General features: G+C 48.0%; 1 protein-coding gene across 3 annotated transcripts in view; it reads left to right on the forward strand.

Moving 5' to 3' along the window:
* Positions 1-15,083, forward strand: part of TTC13 (tetratricopeptide repeat domain 13) — a 227,023-nt gene that overhangs the window by 73,826 nt on the left and 138,114 nt on the right. For all 3 annotated transcript variants that reach the window (XM_063917918.1, XM_063917919.1, XM_063917920.1), the window contains exons 3-5: positions 2,931-3,006; positions 4,692-4,762; positions 5,466-5,531. In XM_063917918.1, the coding sequence (XP_063773988.1) occupies positions 2,931-3,006; positions 4,692-4,762; positions 5,466-5,531 (213 nt within the window). The remainder of the gene's footprint in view (positions 1-2,930; positions 3,007-4,691; positions 4,763-5,465; positions 5,532-15,083) is intronic.

Consider the following 15,083-nt stretch of genomic DNA (forward strand, 5'->3'; position numbering starts at 1 on the left):
GAGATCAGATATCTCCGCCTTGAGACCGGAGATGGCTTTGTGGATCTCGGAATGGAAGGCCTGTTTTAGCAACTTCATTTCCGTTAAAATTGAGGAGAAGCATTCTTTCATGGAGGGGTCTGGGACAGACGAGTCTTCCTCCGATTCCGAAACCAAGTCAGGGGGGGGGGGGGGGGGGCGGCTGGTAATTGGGCTGCACTAGACTTCATTTTGGAAATAAAAGACGATATTTCCGCCGATGCTGCTATGGCTTTCTTAGACTTGGATTTAGATTTAGGCATGGTGTGCGACAGTCCCGAAGATAAAGAGGGTCATAGGTCAGAGCTGAGCCATAACGTAAGTAGTTAGTGATCCATCATGAATTGAGCATAGAGAATAAACATAGGAAGACCCCCAGGGTCGCACCCACAGGCACTCAGCAGGCCATTCCCCTGGCCAGCAGTATCATAGAGGACTGATATATAGAGGCACACTGCAAATGTAGGGGAGAGAGATGATGGGCCAGCATATGTGGGGGCCCAGATGATCGCAGCTCCGGTGCCCAGCATGTACCCTGCGGTCCCAGGGTTGCGGGGTGAGGAGGAGAGGTTAGCAGGCCTCAGTAGTAAGTCAGGGGTCCCAGAACGAGTGTCACTGGGCCGGTCACACCGGAACGTAAGGCGTGACGGGCCGTCCTGTTGGCACCGCGCCGGGTGCAGGGCCCGTAAGCAGGGACGGCAATGTATGCGGGCCACCGGTGCTGGGACTAGTTATAGGCCGCAGTGGGGGAGGTAGTTTGTGCCCCAGCAACAATGATCCTGGTGAGGGACAGGCGGCAGGAGGGCTTCCTCCGTTATCACTAGGCCGGAGGCGGGCGGTAGTTGGCGGCTGGCGCCGTGATCAAAGATCAGTGGCGATGATGCGCCCAGCAGCGGCGGGACCCGGTCCTCACAGCGGTAAGGGGAGCAGCGGACGAGGGGAGGGGGGCAGCAGCTTACCCGGCCGGATTCCCGTCTCTTCCCGAGCTCCGCGATCGGAGGCAAGATGGCCGCCGCCCCGTCCCCGTCTCGGCAGGCCGCTTCACCCGCTCCGTATCCCGTGGCTCGGGGACTCGGGACGCCAGGTGGAGTGCTATGGAAGCAGACAGGGTAGTCGTCCGGTTTCTTTCAGGGGTCCAAGGAGGCCTCGTGGAGTCAGGTGTATGGGTCTGGATGTCCCATCCGGCCACGGCTCAAAATTCAGGTCCCGGCTCCACACCGAGGGGAAGGCCGCAACCTGCAGGAGGGCTAAAAAGCGCTCCCCGATTCCGCAGGTTCCCCTCAGTGGCTGCAGTGGGGTATAAGAGGGTGTCAGAGGGACTCCTGGGCTCTCAGGAAGGGGATGAGAATCCGTAGGGATTTATATTGTGAAGTGCCCTCTGGAGCAGCACAGAGTTGCTTCCTCTCACTCTGATAGCCAGGCCACGCCCGCCGGTTTCTCCATTTTTTTCATGTACTTCCAAGTTGATTTTTGTAGAAAAGTCGCACAACCTCGCTGCGTGTCCTGCTTTTCTATTTGGATCTTGCATTTTTCAGGCACGCACGCACGTGTGTGTGTGTGTGTGATGTATGCAAATTTTATGATACAAACTTGCACTTAATTGATTGATACCCCACTACCACTAAAGCCTCCTATTCACCTTCATTTGTTTTGTGTTGAAAAAATAAATGCGAGTTTAAGCACAACTGAAAGCAAATGTGGTTGTTACTGACACTTTTACTTGTATTTTGGGAAATACGTTCCCAGTTTGCGCGGTAAATACAAAATCTTTAGTAGTAGTGCTTTCCAGTATTTTTACCAGGGGCACAATAATTTTACTTATCAGTTTTGCACAAGCATGATCCCGATGGTCAAAATCCTGCCGATAATTTAGGGTTAAGGCTAGGCAATAAGGTGAGAGTTAGGGTTACGCTGCAGTGGATGTGGGTTGGTTAGGGTTAGGCTGCAGGAGGGTTGGAGTAGATGTAAGGGTAGGGTTTAAATACTTACTGTAAACCATCAGGATTTTAATATATTGGGATGACGCTGTCAGCATCCTTTCCGTCAGGATACTGAATACCGGGATTTCTTACCCAACTCGTATTATTAATTGCCACCAGTTAAGGTAGCGTCTAATTATGTTGAATACTCCTTTAACCGTAGCTGTCCCCTACTCTTCCCAATCCTCCTTGTGTGCTTTGCTTGTTGTTACATAAATGAAAGGAAGCTTGAGGTTGAAGGGGAAGGCAACATGGTCCAGTGAAAGTATAGTGGTGAGAGTCTGTAGTTGTATGGAACCAATTCCGCGGTGCTGTCACATGATTTGAGGAATGCACTGGATAGTTTTAAAATGGTCCCTGTAAGTGGCCAATTATAAAGTGTTTGTCTGCTCAATACCATGCAATATTGTTGGAGGAAGAAAGACCATTAAGACCAATAAAAAAAAAATTTTTTTTGCTTTTGAGTCATACATCATGTGAATGCAAATCTGGATGCCCACTTTGAACAGAATGCTGGTGCACGATCAGTGTGAACGCATCTGTGCGCAAGTAGCTGTCATTCTTATCATTGTCACACCCCATGCTAGTTGTAGAAGCTCGTGTACACACGACTCAAAATAGCATTTAACTCTGGCTACACGCCCACAAAACGGTTCATTGTGTATGTTTGCATGGTTACCACCCAGAAACTCCCATTTAGCGGCCACAGAGAAAAAACAGAGATGAATAGCACTGAACTGCTCATAAGTTCATAGAGATATGTATGCAGCCCCTGACGCATTCCTACTTTGCTGGAAATCGTGTGTATATAAAAGTGTATTCCAAGAGAGGACTTCTGCAGCTGTACGATCCTTTATAAAGTCCTGCGCTGCAGGCAAAGTATAAGGGATTTAAATGACCAGGTCAATGTAGTAATGGCTGCTATCCTTTCAGAGCCAGGCAAAGTCTTTAGCTGAGCAGAAGAGATTGCCATTTGTCACAGAGGATGATGACATAAATGAAGAGTTGGGTAAGTTGATAGAATGTATAAAATGTTGGACAAGCAGAGTATTTCCTGACATTATGTACATGCTTAACAATGAAACCTCGAAAACCAGGAATTCTTATTTGATGCAGTCAGCAATTTGAATCTCCCCTCATTTCATGACACGTATCTAGTGCATTCACTTGTAAACAATTAAAGTCAAAATGTAAAACCATCCTGTTCAATCACCCATCTTGTACAACAAAGTGACTATATATTAAACATACTGTATAACAATCACTTATACCCCTTTTTCACCAAAATGCTGGGTCCGACCGTGCTTTTGAACACTATTATACCCCTATCACACCGCACAAATAACCCAGTATCGACTCTGCATATTGTCGGGTCGACATGGGTCAGTGTGCGGTGTGAAAACAGTGTCACAGCCAGGTTAGACCCTGTCCACGCCACAGGCTGAACCCGTAATATTGGCGGATTGACCCTTTTCAGACTGCACCTGTATGCCGCCACCTGGAGAGGACATAATCTCCAAGCGCCGGTAATCTGGCTCTCTGTATGCTTATAGCATGACTCGGGTCATGCAATTTACACCGCACCATTACTGGATTGGTGCTGGGTTCAACCCTGGTAGCTACCAGGATAGGATTCCCGGGTGACGTCACCTGGGTAATATTTATCTGACCCTTTCCCACCAAACCTCAACCCGGGTTGCCCTGGTGGAAATATTTGATGCCCCAGTCTGTCCCTACAGTGTGACACTCCTCTAATACATCACTCTACTACTCCTTTAATATTTGCAGTGTCTGTACATGACATCATTGCTCATTGTATGCTGTTCTTATAAAGACTGCATGAAATTAGGCACTTAACATTTTTCTTTCATGAGTAAAAGATTCACTTTTCATTTGTTTTCACATTTATTATAACTGTCAAAAGGAAAATGTGTTTGAAGAGTCAGGGGTAGATGTATGCATCAGGGGGATTAGTGGAATGATAGCGCTTCTCCCTCATGTATCAATGTGGTGTTGTGCGCTATGCCCTCCTGTAATCATCGGCGCTGCTATCTTTAAGAGAGCGCGCTGATGCGTGGGCCATTGTATGAATAGTCAGTGGCACTGACCATTCCGATTGCTGCAGCTGTCATTTCCCCATTTACAGCCACTGTACCTGGCAACTGCTGCTCCCGACTGTATGGGAGATCTCATGGTTGCCCAGTGGAGCTGGCCAGGCAGTGAGACGCATCGCATTAGCAGTAGGCTGATGAGCTGGTGGCTCTGGCAGGGATCGTCCCACTCCGGCAGCCGAGATGTTCATACATCTCATCAGTATTGCTTCCTGCGTCACCTCGGTAGACACAAAGCAGGAAGAGCTATAGCGCGTGGTCCATGCTGCTATAGTACATCTTCCCCTCAGTTTCTTCCAGTTTTATTAAATTTAACTGTAATTCACAGTATTTCACTATTGGTTGCTTACTTGTATTATTGAAGTAACATTAAGAAACATTGTTGTGTTAAATGTTTACACGTGTTTTGACAGTCCAAGTTATTTATAATCCTTTTAAGATGTCATCTAAACCTACACACTAATTAAAAGGATTGCAGGTATCGAGTCCTTGCCTAATTGGCAGTTTCAGTGCTGGCAGATTTAGGCTAACAGTTGCTTTTCTAGTGAGGCGCTAATTATATGTCTTTTCTGTTTATATCCAGCTATAGGATATGTGTTAATAGGCAGTGGCTTGCATGATGAAGCAGTGAAACATTTCTCATCAATGCTTCAGGTAATTTGAACTGTTTTTTTTCATTTCACTATTACTGTGTTTTTACTTTTGCGGTCATATAAAGCGTGTTCTACTTCAGTACCCATTGATGTACTACTTAATTACTATTCATAGATTTGGTGTGGCACAGTTGCCCATATCTGGATACTATTTTTAGATATATACTGATCTGTTGGACAACTACAAGATCTAACATGAAAGTCAAGTTGGCTTAATCTGTATAATTCTCTAAGGTTGTGACAATGGGAGTTGGGGGGGGGGGGATGTGGAGGAGAGAAGAGAGGGGGGTTGGGACAGAGAAGGAGGTAGACTGAAGTGACCAGTGTCCCTTTACTAGTCCTACAGTGAAGCGGTTACAATACCGCTAGTAGGTATCCTGAAGGTCGCAATACCAACGTCGGAATCCAGACTAGTGGCAAAATACTACTGGCACCACGACATCCATAGAGGGAGATTATAACTTGTGGCGAGCGCAGTAAGCAGCATGGCGAGCTCAGAGCCCGCAAGGGGCTTTTTATTGTTTTATAAAGTAAACCCCTGTTCTCCATAAATACACACTCATTCTATAGTGGTTGTGGAGGAGGCAATGGTGCATTTGTGATACCTGGGGCTGAGAAAAAAAAAAAAGGTCAGTTTACTAGACTTATAAACAAACAACAGTGTACACCATGGGTAAATCCTGCATTTGTTTTCCTTTTAATAGGAGGATGCAGAACTTGTGAGTGCTATTTATGGACGAGGAATAGCATATGGCAAAAAAGGATTGCAAGTAAGTGTCAAAGCACCTGTGTTCCCGGTGCTGCAAATACTAAAACATTTCTGCTGCCTTTGTTTGCAGCCATACACTGCTCTAGATATTGGAGATACTACTAAGTGCTGTAGGTCAGGTCTAGATAACATGTGACATTCCATCCAACCACTTCACATCGGTGCTAATTCTGAGTTGGGAGCAATAACCGCAATTAACTTAGCACCTGGACAAGCCAGAATAGGACTCTTTATCTTCAGGCAACTGATGTCTGAACACCAAGCAGTTATTTAGCAAAGTAAAAAATTTGAAGAGGTTTTTACTTTAATTCTTATTTCTCCTTCAACCCATATTAGCGGCAGGGGGTATCTTGTTGTTGTCCATATTGGACACAGGTTGTCAATGGGTTATTGGTAGTGCTGAAAAACCTGGGCACCAGATAGTTAAGCTGTTATTCCCAGCAGCTCAGGGTCCTTCTTCCCTATATCCCGCCACCAGCTTTAGTTTGGTGCCTGCAAGAGCCGGTACTGTCTTACATGACTGCTTCTGGTAGCCTCTGCTTTTAGTTCTTGTCATTTCTTTTTACTGAGCGGCAGCGCTAGTCGTCCTTAGGATTGCCATCGATGGTGAAACTGTGAGTCATCACCAACATTGAGTCTTGGCACCTTGCAAAACAAATAAAAAAATAAATTAGTTTATGCTGTGCCATCGATGGAGGGAAACCATCTGGTTCTCTCCAATTGATGGCAAAAGCATTCGACATCGGCCATAAGCAATCGATGATTAGGAATAATCGGTGGTCGATGGCCATCCGTACCCTCCTTTTCCTCCTGAGAGATGCTGGACGGCCTTATTTCTCGAGAGTGGGCTTGTGCTCCTGTCTCCCAGTATAACTCTCCTTCAGCAGTCGGGTTATACACTCTGCTCCTTCCTACCAATAGGGGTCTGGTTTGTTAAGCACTCCCTGCCCATTATTATTTTTTCCTGCATAGAATGTTCCTCTGTGCCTGTTAATTGTTTAGTAGTACTTTGTGTGTCTCTCTCACTTTAACCTCTGTCCCCTTTATTTCTGTCAACTGTTGTCTTATTATAGATATTTTAAGTACTCCCTGCGGCTGAACCGCATTTTTTCTGTTAGGGGCATTACATACATTGTACAGTCTTGTATTTACACTGTATATATAACTTTGTGTGTGTGTAGGGATAGCCTTGGATTTCTGTAAAATCTCTTCAAAGAGTAAAGCGCCCAGGGATATGGGCACTCCTGTGTTGCGTACCTGCAGCATGTGTTCTGCTGTGCTTTCTCTTCCGGATCCGGACCAGGATCTCTGTATCCAATGTTTTACATATTCACAGTGTGGGGCCCTGTTGTCCACAGCTTCCAGTCAGAAACTGGCATAGGCGTCTACTTTTTTGCAGGTAATGTTGCAGTTCGTTAATAGGCTTGCTGTCCCCATGCTTGCTCCCCCTCCTAGTTTAGCTACAAAGGTCCAGCCTGCCGCTGTTATGCCATCTGATCTGCAACCAGTTACTGAAGAACCACCCACAATGCGATCCTTTTCACAGTTTGTACAAGGTTTGGCGCAGGTGTCGGCTTCTTTCTAGCGGCTGCTGAATAAAGATCGCACTTCAAAGCACAGACCCCCCCAGATGGGAAAGCTCTTCGCCCCAGTCTGGGTTTGATTCAGACTATGAAGATTCCTCAGACCATGGGGAAGATGTGTCGGTTACTTCTTATGTTGAGACCTGCTCTGTCCCAGACAGGTAGATGTAGCGACCCTGATTAAGGCAATTGAATTGATCCTTTTAATTAAGTATGAAGAACAAGCCACTAAGTCTAAAGCTCCTGTGTAAACGCAACCGTAAAGATTTTCCACAGAATTCCCTACATCTGCGCTGCTAGAGAGGGTTTGGTAGAAGATCCTGGCGGACTGGATGCCGGCGGTCAGAAGAGAAACACCGGCATCCCGATGATGTATGTATTCTAACTCACTCCCCCAACCCACTAAGCCGTAACCTACTGTATGTGCCTGAACCTAATCCCCCTTCTCCACAGCCTACCCCTAACCTCCCTACCCCTGCAGCCTAACTCTAACCTCCCCCCGGGTGGCAGCTAAAGTCCCCCCTGCAGCTTAACCCTAACCCTGTGTATACTCTCCTTCGGGATTCCGGCATCTCAGGACACTGAAGGAGAGTATTTCTCTGGACACCCAAGAAGAGTGTTTCGGCTGCCGGAATCCTGACAGCCCGGATATTGAACGTAACCTGCTAGAGGATCTTTTGGTGGAAGCTTGGACCGTTCTTAACAAGCGTTTTTTGGTCTCTGTGCACATTGATTTTTTTTTCCCACTTCCTCCTGTCGATCAGACCAAGTGGGAGTTTCCACCCCTGGTCGAAGCGCACGTTGCCCTACTGGTCAAAAGTACTACCCTCCCTTTCCGTAACATGGCTTCTCTTAAGGATCCAAATTGATAGGAAGTTGGAAACTTTCCTTAAAGTTCTGCATTCTCATGCTGGCGCTATTGTGCTCCTAGCCTTAGCATCCACTTGGGTGGCTAAGGCCATCATTGGTTGGGTGGAGACCCTTGAAGACAACCTTACCTCTGGTACTCGCTGAAACTCGTTGGTGTACCTGGTGGGACATATCAGGCAGGTGGATTCTTAATTTGGTGAGGTGGCCATAGACACGGGTATCCTAACATCCAAGGTTTTTGCTTCCTCTGTGTCTGATAGTAGAAGTCATTTGGCTTCGGTCCTGGTGAGCTGACTTGGACTCTAAAAAGGCCTTGGTGATTCTTCCTTATTCTGGGGCGTTCTCTTTAGTCCAGAATTGGATAAGACTGAGGCCACTGTGGCAGCGTCCAAGACGACCTTCCTTCCTACTGCGGCAGTCCCTAGGGCATGAGTGTATACTTTTTGTTCCTTTTGTCTGCAGGGAAAAGCCAAAAGCCATTCCTTTTGTAGGTTCCAGGGTTCTTTCTCCAAGGGCTCAAAAACCTGACAAAAACAACCCTGGTCTGCCAGACAATGGTTACCAAGCCAGCCGTTAAGCCTGACGCATGATTGGGTGGGACTCCTCCTGGCTGACCACAGCGTGGGAGGCCGGCTTCTGCTTTTCTCCGAGACTTGGATGGCAAACAACGACAGACTCCTGGGTACACGGAGTAGTCTCCCATGACTATGCTCTAACCTTCTGGGAATGTCCTCCAGTCCAATTTTTTCCACAGGTTTCTGAAAAAGCCCATTCACTCTCTACCAGCCTCCAAGGTAATTGTTCCGGTACCCCTTGTGCAGAAGGCACAGGCTCTTCTTAGCTCAGGAGACAAACTGCTCCTTTTGGGCAATCCTCAACCTGAAGACCCTTAACAGGTACTTATGGGTCCCTAGGTAACACACAGAAACTGTACGGTCCATCATTCTGGTGCTGGAGACGGGAGATTTCATTGCCTCCTTGGACATCCAGGAAGTCAGCCAGCATGTCCCTGTCTGGTTCAGTCACCAGCGATTCCTCCGGTTTGCTGTCCGCAAAAACATTGCCAATTTCGGGGCTTTGCTGTTTTAGGCTTTCCACAGCTCCTTGTGGGTTGGGTATGCGTGACAGTCTGTCAGTCAGGAGACTGCCGGCCACCATACAGACGCCGGAATACCGGCTTGCAGATGCTCGGCGGGGGTGGGCGAGTGTAATGTAGCCATATGCGGGCTCACTGCGCTCGCCACAGGTCATACTCCCACTGTATGGGTGTCGTGGACACCCACAAGTGGGAATAATCCTTGTTAGTCAACTGTTGGGACTGTAAAGGGGAGGGATTCTGGCATCTGTATTGTGACCGGCGGTCTCCTGACCGCTGGTCATGTAACTGCCTCCCCTTGTGTCTTTAATGAAGGTCATGGCAGCTCACTTGCGGATTCTACCTTACCTAGACGATCTACATCTCCGTAAGTCCTCCAGGAACATCTTTGACTCGCCATAGATCTTCAGTCCCACGGATGGATGATGACTTGGCAGAAATCCTCCTTGACTCCATCTCAGGAGATGCTTCATCTGGGGACCTTGCTGGACTCGAAAGTTCAGCGGGTCTTTCTCCCAGCGGACAAACGGACGATTGTCCATACACTCCTGCATGCGGAACCTGGGCTCTCTTGGTTCGACATGGTAAAGTATGCTCAGTTTCACTCACAGACCTTCAAATGGAGGTTCTAAACCAGATGGAATAAATTTCATCAGCAGATCAGGACACAGACGATCATCCTATCTCGGGAATTCCGGCGCTCTCTCCTGCGGTGGCTCCAGACCTCCCACTTGAACAAGGCTTGCCCCTTTTGGATTCAATACTGTGGGCATTCCCTTGCTTATGTGGAAGACGATCTTACTGCTTGCCATAGCGTCAGACCTGAGCACATTATCTTGTCGCTTTCCATTTATGGTTTTCCACTCAGAGCAGGCCGTACATTGGGCACGACTCTGCTTCCTCCCTAAGGTAGTTTCTCTGTTTTGGCTACATATTAACCAAGAGATCGTGGTTCTTGCTTTTATGGCTCCTGAAACTTTGCCAGAGGAGGCTTCCTTGGATGTAGTTCAGGCCCTCCGGATTTATTTTGACAATCGGAGTCCCTCTTTGCCCTGTATGACTTTCACAAAGGGGGCTGGCCTGTTTACTCAGTGGCGGACCTTCCTGCTTCGGCCATGGTGACAGCTCATTCCACTCGGTCGGGGAAGACTTCTTGGGCAGCTTGAAGTGGTGCCTCGGCAGATCAGCTTTGTAAGGTGGCCATGTGGTTCCCCTGCCCATATATTTCTGAAATTCTATTCATTTAACACTATCGCTTCCACTGATGCGACTTTTGGGGAAGGGTTCTCAGTGCAGCTCAGGAGCGTCCCCTCCCTTAGGGAAATTGGTTTGGGACGTCCCATGGTCAGCTTGTGTCCTCTATGGATATCGAAAAAAAAGGAAATTTTATGTGCTTACCTGTTAAGTCCTTTTCTTCGATATCCATAGTGTACACAAGTTGCCCATCCTGTCCACTTCTTCTGAGTGTGTTTGGACCTGACTGTGTGCTTGTCTTCCTCCTTTTCGTGCCTGCATTGGGCTTGTTAACTAAATTGGTGGCCTGAGGCTGGGGGCGGGTATAGGACCCTGGGCTGCTGGGGTAAAAAAAAAACTTAACTATTTGGTGCCCAGTCCTTTCTGTACTACCTATACCCCGTTGTCAGCCTGTGTCCCCTATGGATCTCAAAGAAAAGGATTTAACATGTAAGCACATAAATCTCCTTTTACCATCATCCTATCCAGCCCCCACTATTCATTGTATTCAGCAGTAACCTGGCACTTGCATGTAGCTGGTACCTGCTATAGGGGTCTATTTACTAAGCCTCAGATGGCGATAAAGTGGATGGAGATAAAGCACCTGCCAATCAGCTCCTAAATGCCATTTCACAAAGCTGTGTGTGAAAAATGACAGGAGTTGGTTAGCTGGTACTTTATCTCCTCCCCCTTTATCACCATCCAAGACTTAGTAAATTGACCCCATAGAGGTCTATTTACTAAGCCTTGGACGGAGATAAAGTGGATGGAGATAAAGTACCAGCCAATCAGGTCCTAACTGTCATTTTTTCAAACCCAGCCTGTGACACGGCAGTTTGGAGCCGATTGGCTGAGCCTTTATTGCCGTCAACTTTATCTCCATCCAAGGCTTAGTAGATAGACCCCATAGTCTCTTATTACTCTCCCTCTAATGTAGATCTCTTGCATTGTGACCATGCCGCAGTGCAGCAGATTTATTCAGAACACCACTCAAGATTTTTCTTTTTTTCTAACTATTGATCTTCTCAGTGTGTATACAGCAACTCCTATTTAAATCCATTCTCTGCTACTCCTGTCAACGCAAAATTTCCCCCCTACCGCTTCTACATTATTGGGATACACTGCTTGGCTATCTTAACCAATTACTCGACAGTGGTAACAAGCATGACTTTGTGACCATTTTCCAAAGATGGCGGCAGTGACTACATCTGGGGAATACCCAGCAGAAGACCTCTACCTATTAAGGAGACGGTGGCAGGTGTATATGTTTGGCTTAATATATTCCATTTGAAATGTTAAAACAAAAAGTGTAATTTAATGGCTTGATTGTTATTTGCTGTTAATTTCTCATTATTTCTCTGACGTCCTAGTGGATGCTGGGAACTCCGTAAGGACCATGGGGGATTAGCGGCTCCGCAGGAGACTGGGCACAACTAAAGAAAACTTTAGGACTACCTGGTGTGCACTGGCTCCTCCCACTAAGACCCTCCTCCAGACCTCAGTTAGATTCTTGTGCCCGGCTGAGCTGGATGCACACTAGGGGCTCTCCTGAGCTTCTAGAAAGAAAGTATATAATTAGGTTTTTTATTTTACAGTGAGACCTGCTGGCAACAGGCTCACTGCAGCGAGGGACTAAGGGGAGAAGAAGCGAACCTACCTGCTTGCAGCTAGCTTGGGCTTCTTAGGCCACTGGACACCATTAGCTCCAGAGGGACCGACCGCATGGAACTGGCCTTGGTGTTCGGTCCCGGAGCCGCGCCGCCGTCCCCCTTACAGAGCCAGAAGTAAGAAGAGGTCCGGAAAATCGGCGGCAGAAGACATCAGTCTTCACCAAGGTAGCGCACAGCACTGCAGCTGTGCGCCATTGCTCCTCATACACACTTCACACTCCGGTCACTGAGGGTGCAGGGCGCTAGGGGGGGGCGCCCTGAGCAGAAATAAAAAGACCTTGGCTGGCAAAAATACCACAATATATAGCCCCAGAGGCTATATATGTGATAATTACCCCTGCCAGAATCCATAAAAAAGCGGGAGAATAGTCCGCGAAAAAGGGGCGGAGCTATCTCCTTCAGCACACTGGCGCCATTTCTCCCTCACAGCTCCGCTGGAAGGAAGCTCCCTGGCTCTCCCCTGCAGTCTACACTACAGAAAAGGGTAAAAAAGAGAGGGGGGGCACTAAATTTAGGCGCAGTATATATAACAGCAGCTATAGGGGACATAATTCAGTTAGTCCCTGCATTATATAGCGCTCTGGTGTGTGCTGGCATACTTTCACTCTGTCTCCCCAAAGGGCTTTTGTGGGTCCTGTCCTCTGTTAGAGAATTCCCTGTGTGTGTGCGGTGTGTCGGTACGGCTGTGTCGACATGTTTGAGAAGGATAATGATGTGGAGGCGGAGCAGATGCCTATAGAAGGGATGTCACCCCCTGCGGGGCAGACACCTGAGTGGATGGACTTATGGAAGGAATTGCGTGCACGTGTCGACTCCTTACACAAAAAATTTGACGACATGCCAAATGCGGGACAGCCGGCTTCTCAGCTCGTGCCTGTCCAGGCGTCTCAAAGGCCATCGGGGGCTCTAAAATGCCCGCTACCTCAGATGGCAGACGCGGATGTCGACACGGATACTGACACCAGTGTCGACGACGATGAGTCTAGTCTAATGTCCACTAAGGCCATTCGTTGCATGATTGAAGCAATGAAAGAGGTGTTACAAATTTCTGATATAAACCCAGGTACCACTAAAAAGGGTATTATGTTTGGGGAGAAAAAACTACCCGTAGTTTTTCCCCCATCAGAAGAATTAAATGAAGTGTGTGAAGAAGCGTGGGCTTTCCCTGATAAAAGATTGGTAATCTCTAAGAAGTTACTAATGGCGTTCCCTTTCCCGCCAGAGGATAGGTCACGTTGGGAGACACCACCTAGGGTGGATAAAGCGCTCACACGTTTGTCTAAAAAGGTGGCACTACCGTCTCCGGATACGGCCGCCCTCAAGGAACCTGCTGATAGAAAGCAGGAGGCGATCCTGAAGTCTGTATATACACACTCAGGCATTATACTTAGACCAGCTATTGCGTCAGCATGGATGTGCAGTGCTGCCGCTGCGTGGTCAGATTCCCTGTCAGAAAATATTGACACCCTAGACAGGGACACTATTCTGCTAACCATAGAGCATATAAAAGACTCAGTCTTATACATGAGAGATGCACAGAGGGAGATCTGCCGGCTGGCATCTAAAATAAGTGCACTGTCCATTTCTGCTAGGAGAGGCTTATGGACTCGCCAGTGGACAGGGGATGCAGATTCAAAAAGGCACATGGAAGTTTTGCCTTATAAGGGTGAGGAGTTATTCGGGGATGGTCTCTCGGACCTAGTTTCCACAGCAACTGCTGGGAAGTCAGCATTTTTACCCCATGTTCCCTCACAGCCTAAAAAGGCGCCGTTTTATCAGGTACAGTCCTTTCGGACTCAGAAAAACAGGCGTGGAAAAGGCGGGTCCTTTCTGTCCAGAGGCAGAGGTAGGGGAAAAAGGCTGCAACAAACAGCAGGTTCCCAGGAGCAAAAGTCCTCCCCCGCTTCTTCCAAGTCCGCCGCATGACGGTGGGGCTCCACAGGCGGAGCCAGGTACGGTGGGGGGCCGCCTCAAAAATTTCAGCGATCAGTGGGCTCGCTCACAGGTGGATCCCTGGATCCTGCAAATAGTATCTCAACGGTACAAACTGGAATTCGAGGCGTCTCCACCCCACCGGTTCCTAAAATCTGCCTTGCCGACAACTCCCTCAGGCAGGGAGGCTGTGCTAGAGGCAATTCACAAGCTGTATTCCCAGCAGGTGATAGTCAAGGTGCCCCTACTTCAACAAGGACGGGGTTACTATTCCACACTGTTTGTGGTACCGAAACCGGACGGTTCGGTGAGACCCATTTTAAATTTGAAATCCTTGAACACATACATAAAAAAATTCAAGTTCAAGATGGAATCGCTCAGGGCGGTTATTGCAAGCCTGGACGAGGGGGATTACATGGTATCCCTGGACATCAAGGATGCTTACCTGCATGTCCCCATTTACTATCCTCACCAGTAGTACCTCAGATTTGTGGTACAGGATTGCCATTACCAATTCCAGACGCTGCCGTTTGGACTCTCCACGGCACCGAGGGTGTTTACCAAAGTAATGGCGGAAATGATGACACTCCTTCGAAGAAAGGGAGTTTTAATTATCCCGTACTTGGACGATCTCCTAATAAAGGCGAGGTCCAAGGAGCAGTTGTTGGTGGGAGTAGCACTATCTCAGGAGGTGCTACACCAGCACGGTTGGATTCTGAATATTCCAAAATCACAGCTGGTTCCGACGACACGTCTACTGTTCCTGGGTATGATTCTGGACACAGTCCAGAAAAAAGTGTTTCTCCCGGAGGAGAAAGCCAAGGAGCTGTCATCTCTAGTCAGAGACCTCCTGAAACCGAAACAGGTATCGGTGCATCACTGCACGCGGGTCCTGGGAAAGATGGTGGCTTCTTACGAAGCAATTCCTTTCGGCAGGTTCCATGCCAGAATCTTTCAGTGGGACCTGTTGGACCAATGGTCCGGATCGCATCTTCAGATGCATCGCAAAATAACCCTGTCTCCAAGAACCAGGGTGTCTCTGCTGTGGTGGCTGCAGAGTGCTCATCTTCTAGAGGGCCGCAGATTCGGCATACAGGACTGGGTCCTGGTGACCACGGATGCCAGCCTTCGGGGCTGGGGGGCAGTCACACAGGGAAGAAACTTCCAAG

This window comes from Pseudophryne corroboree, chromosome 4, assembly GCF_028390025.1.
Source record: "Pseudophryne corroboree isolate aPseCor3 chromosome 4, aPseCor3.hap2, whole genome shotgun sequence".
Taxonomy (NCBI): domain Eukaryota; kingdom Metazoa; phylum Chordata; class Amphibia; order Anura; family Myobatrachidae; genus Pseudophryne; species Pseudophryne corroboree.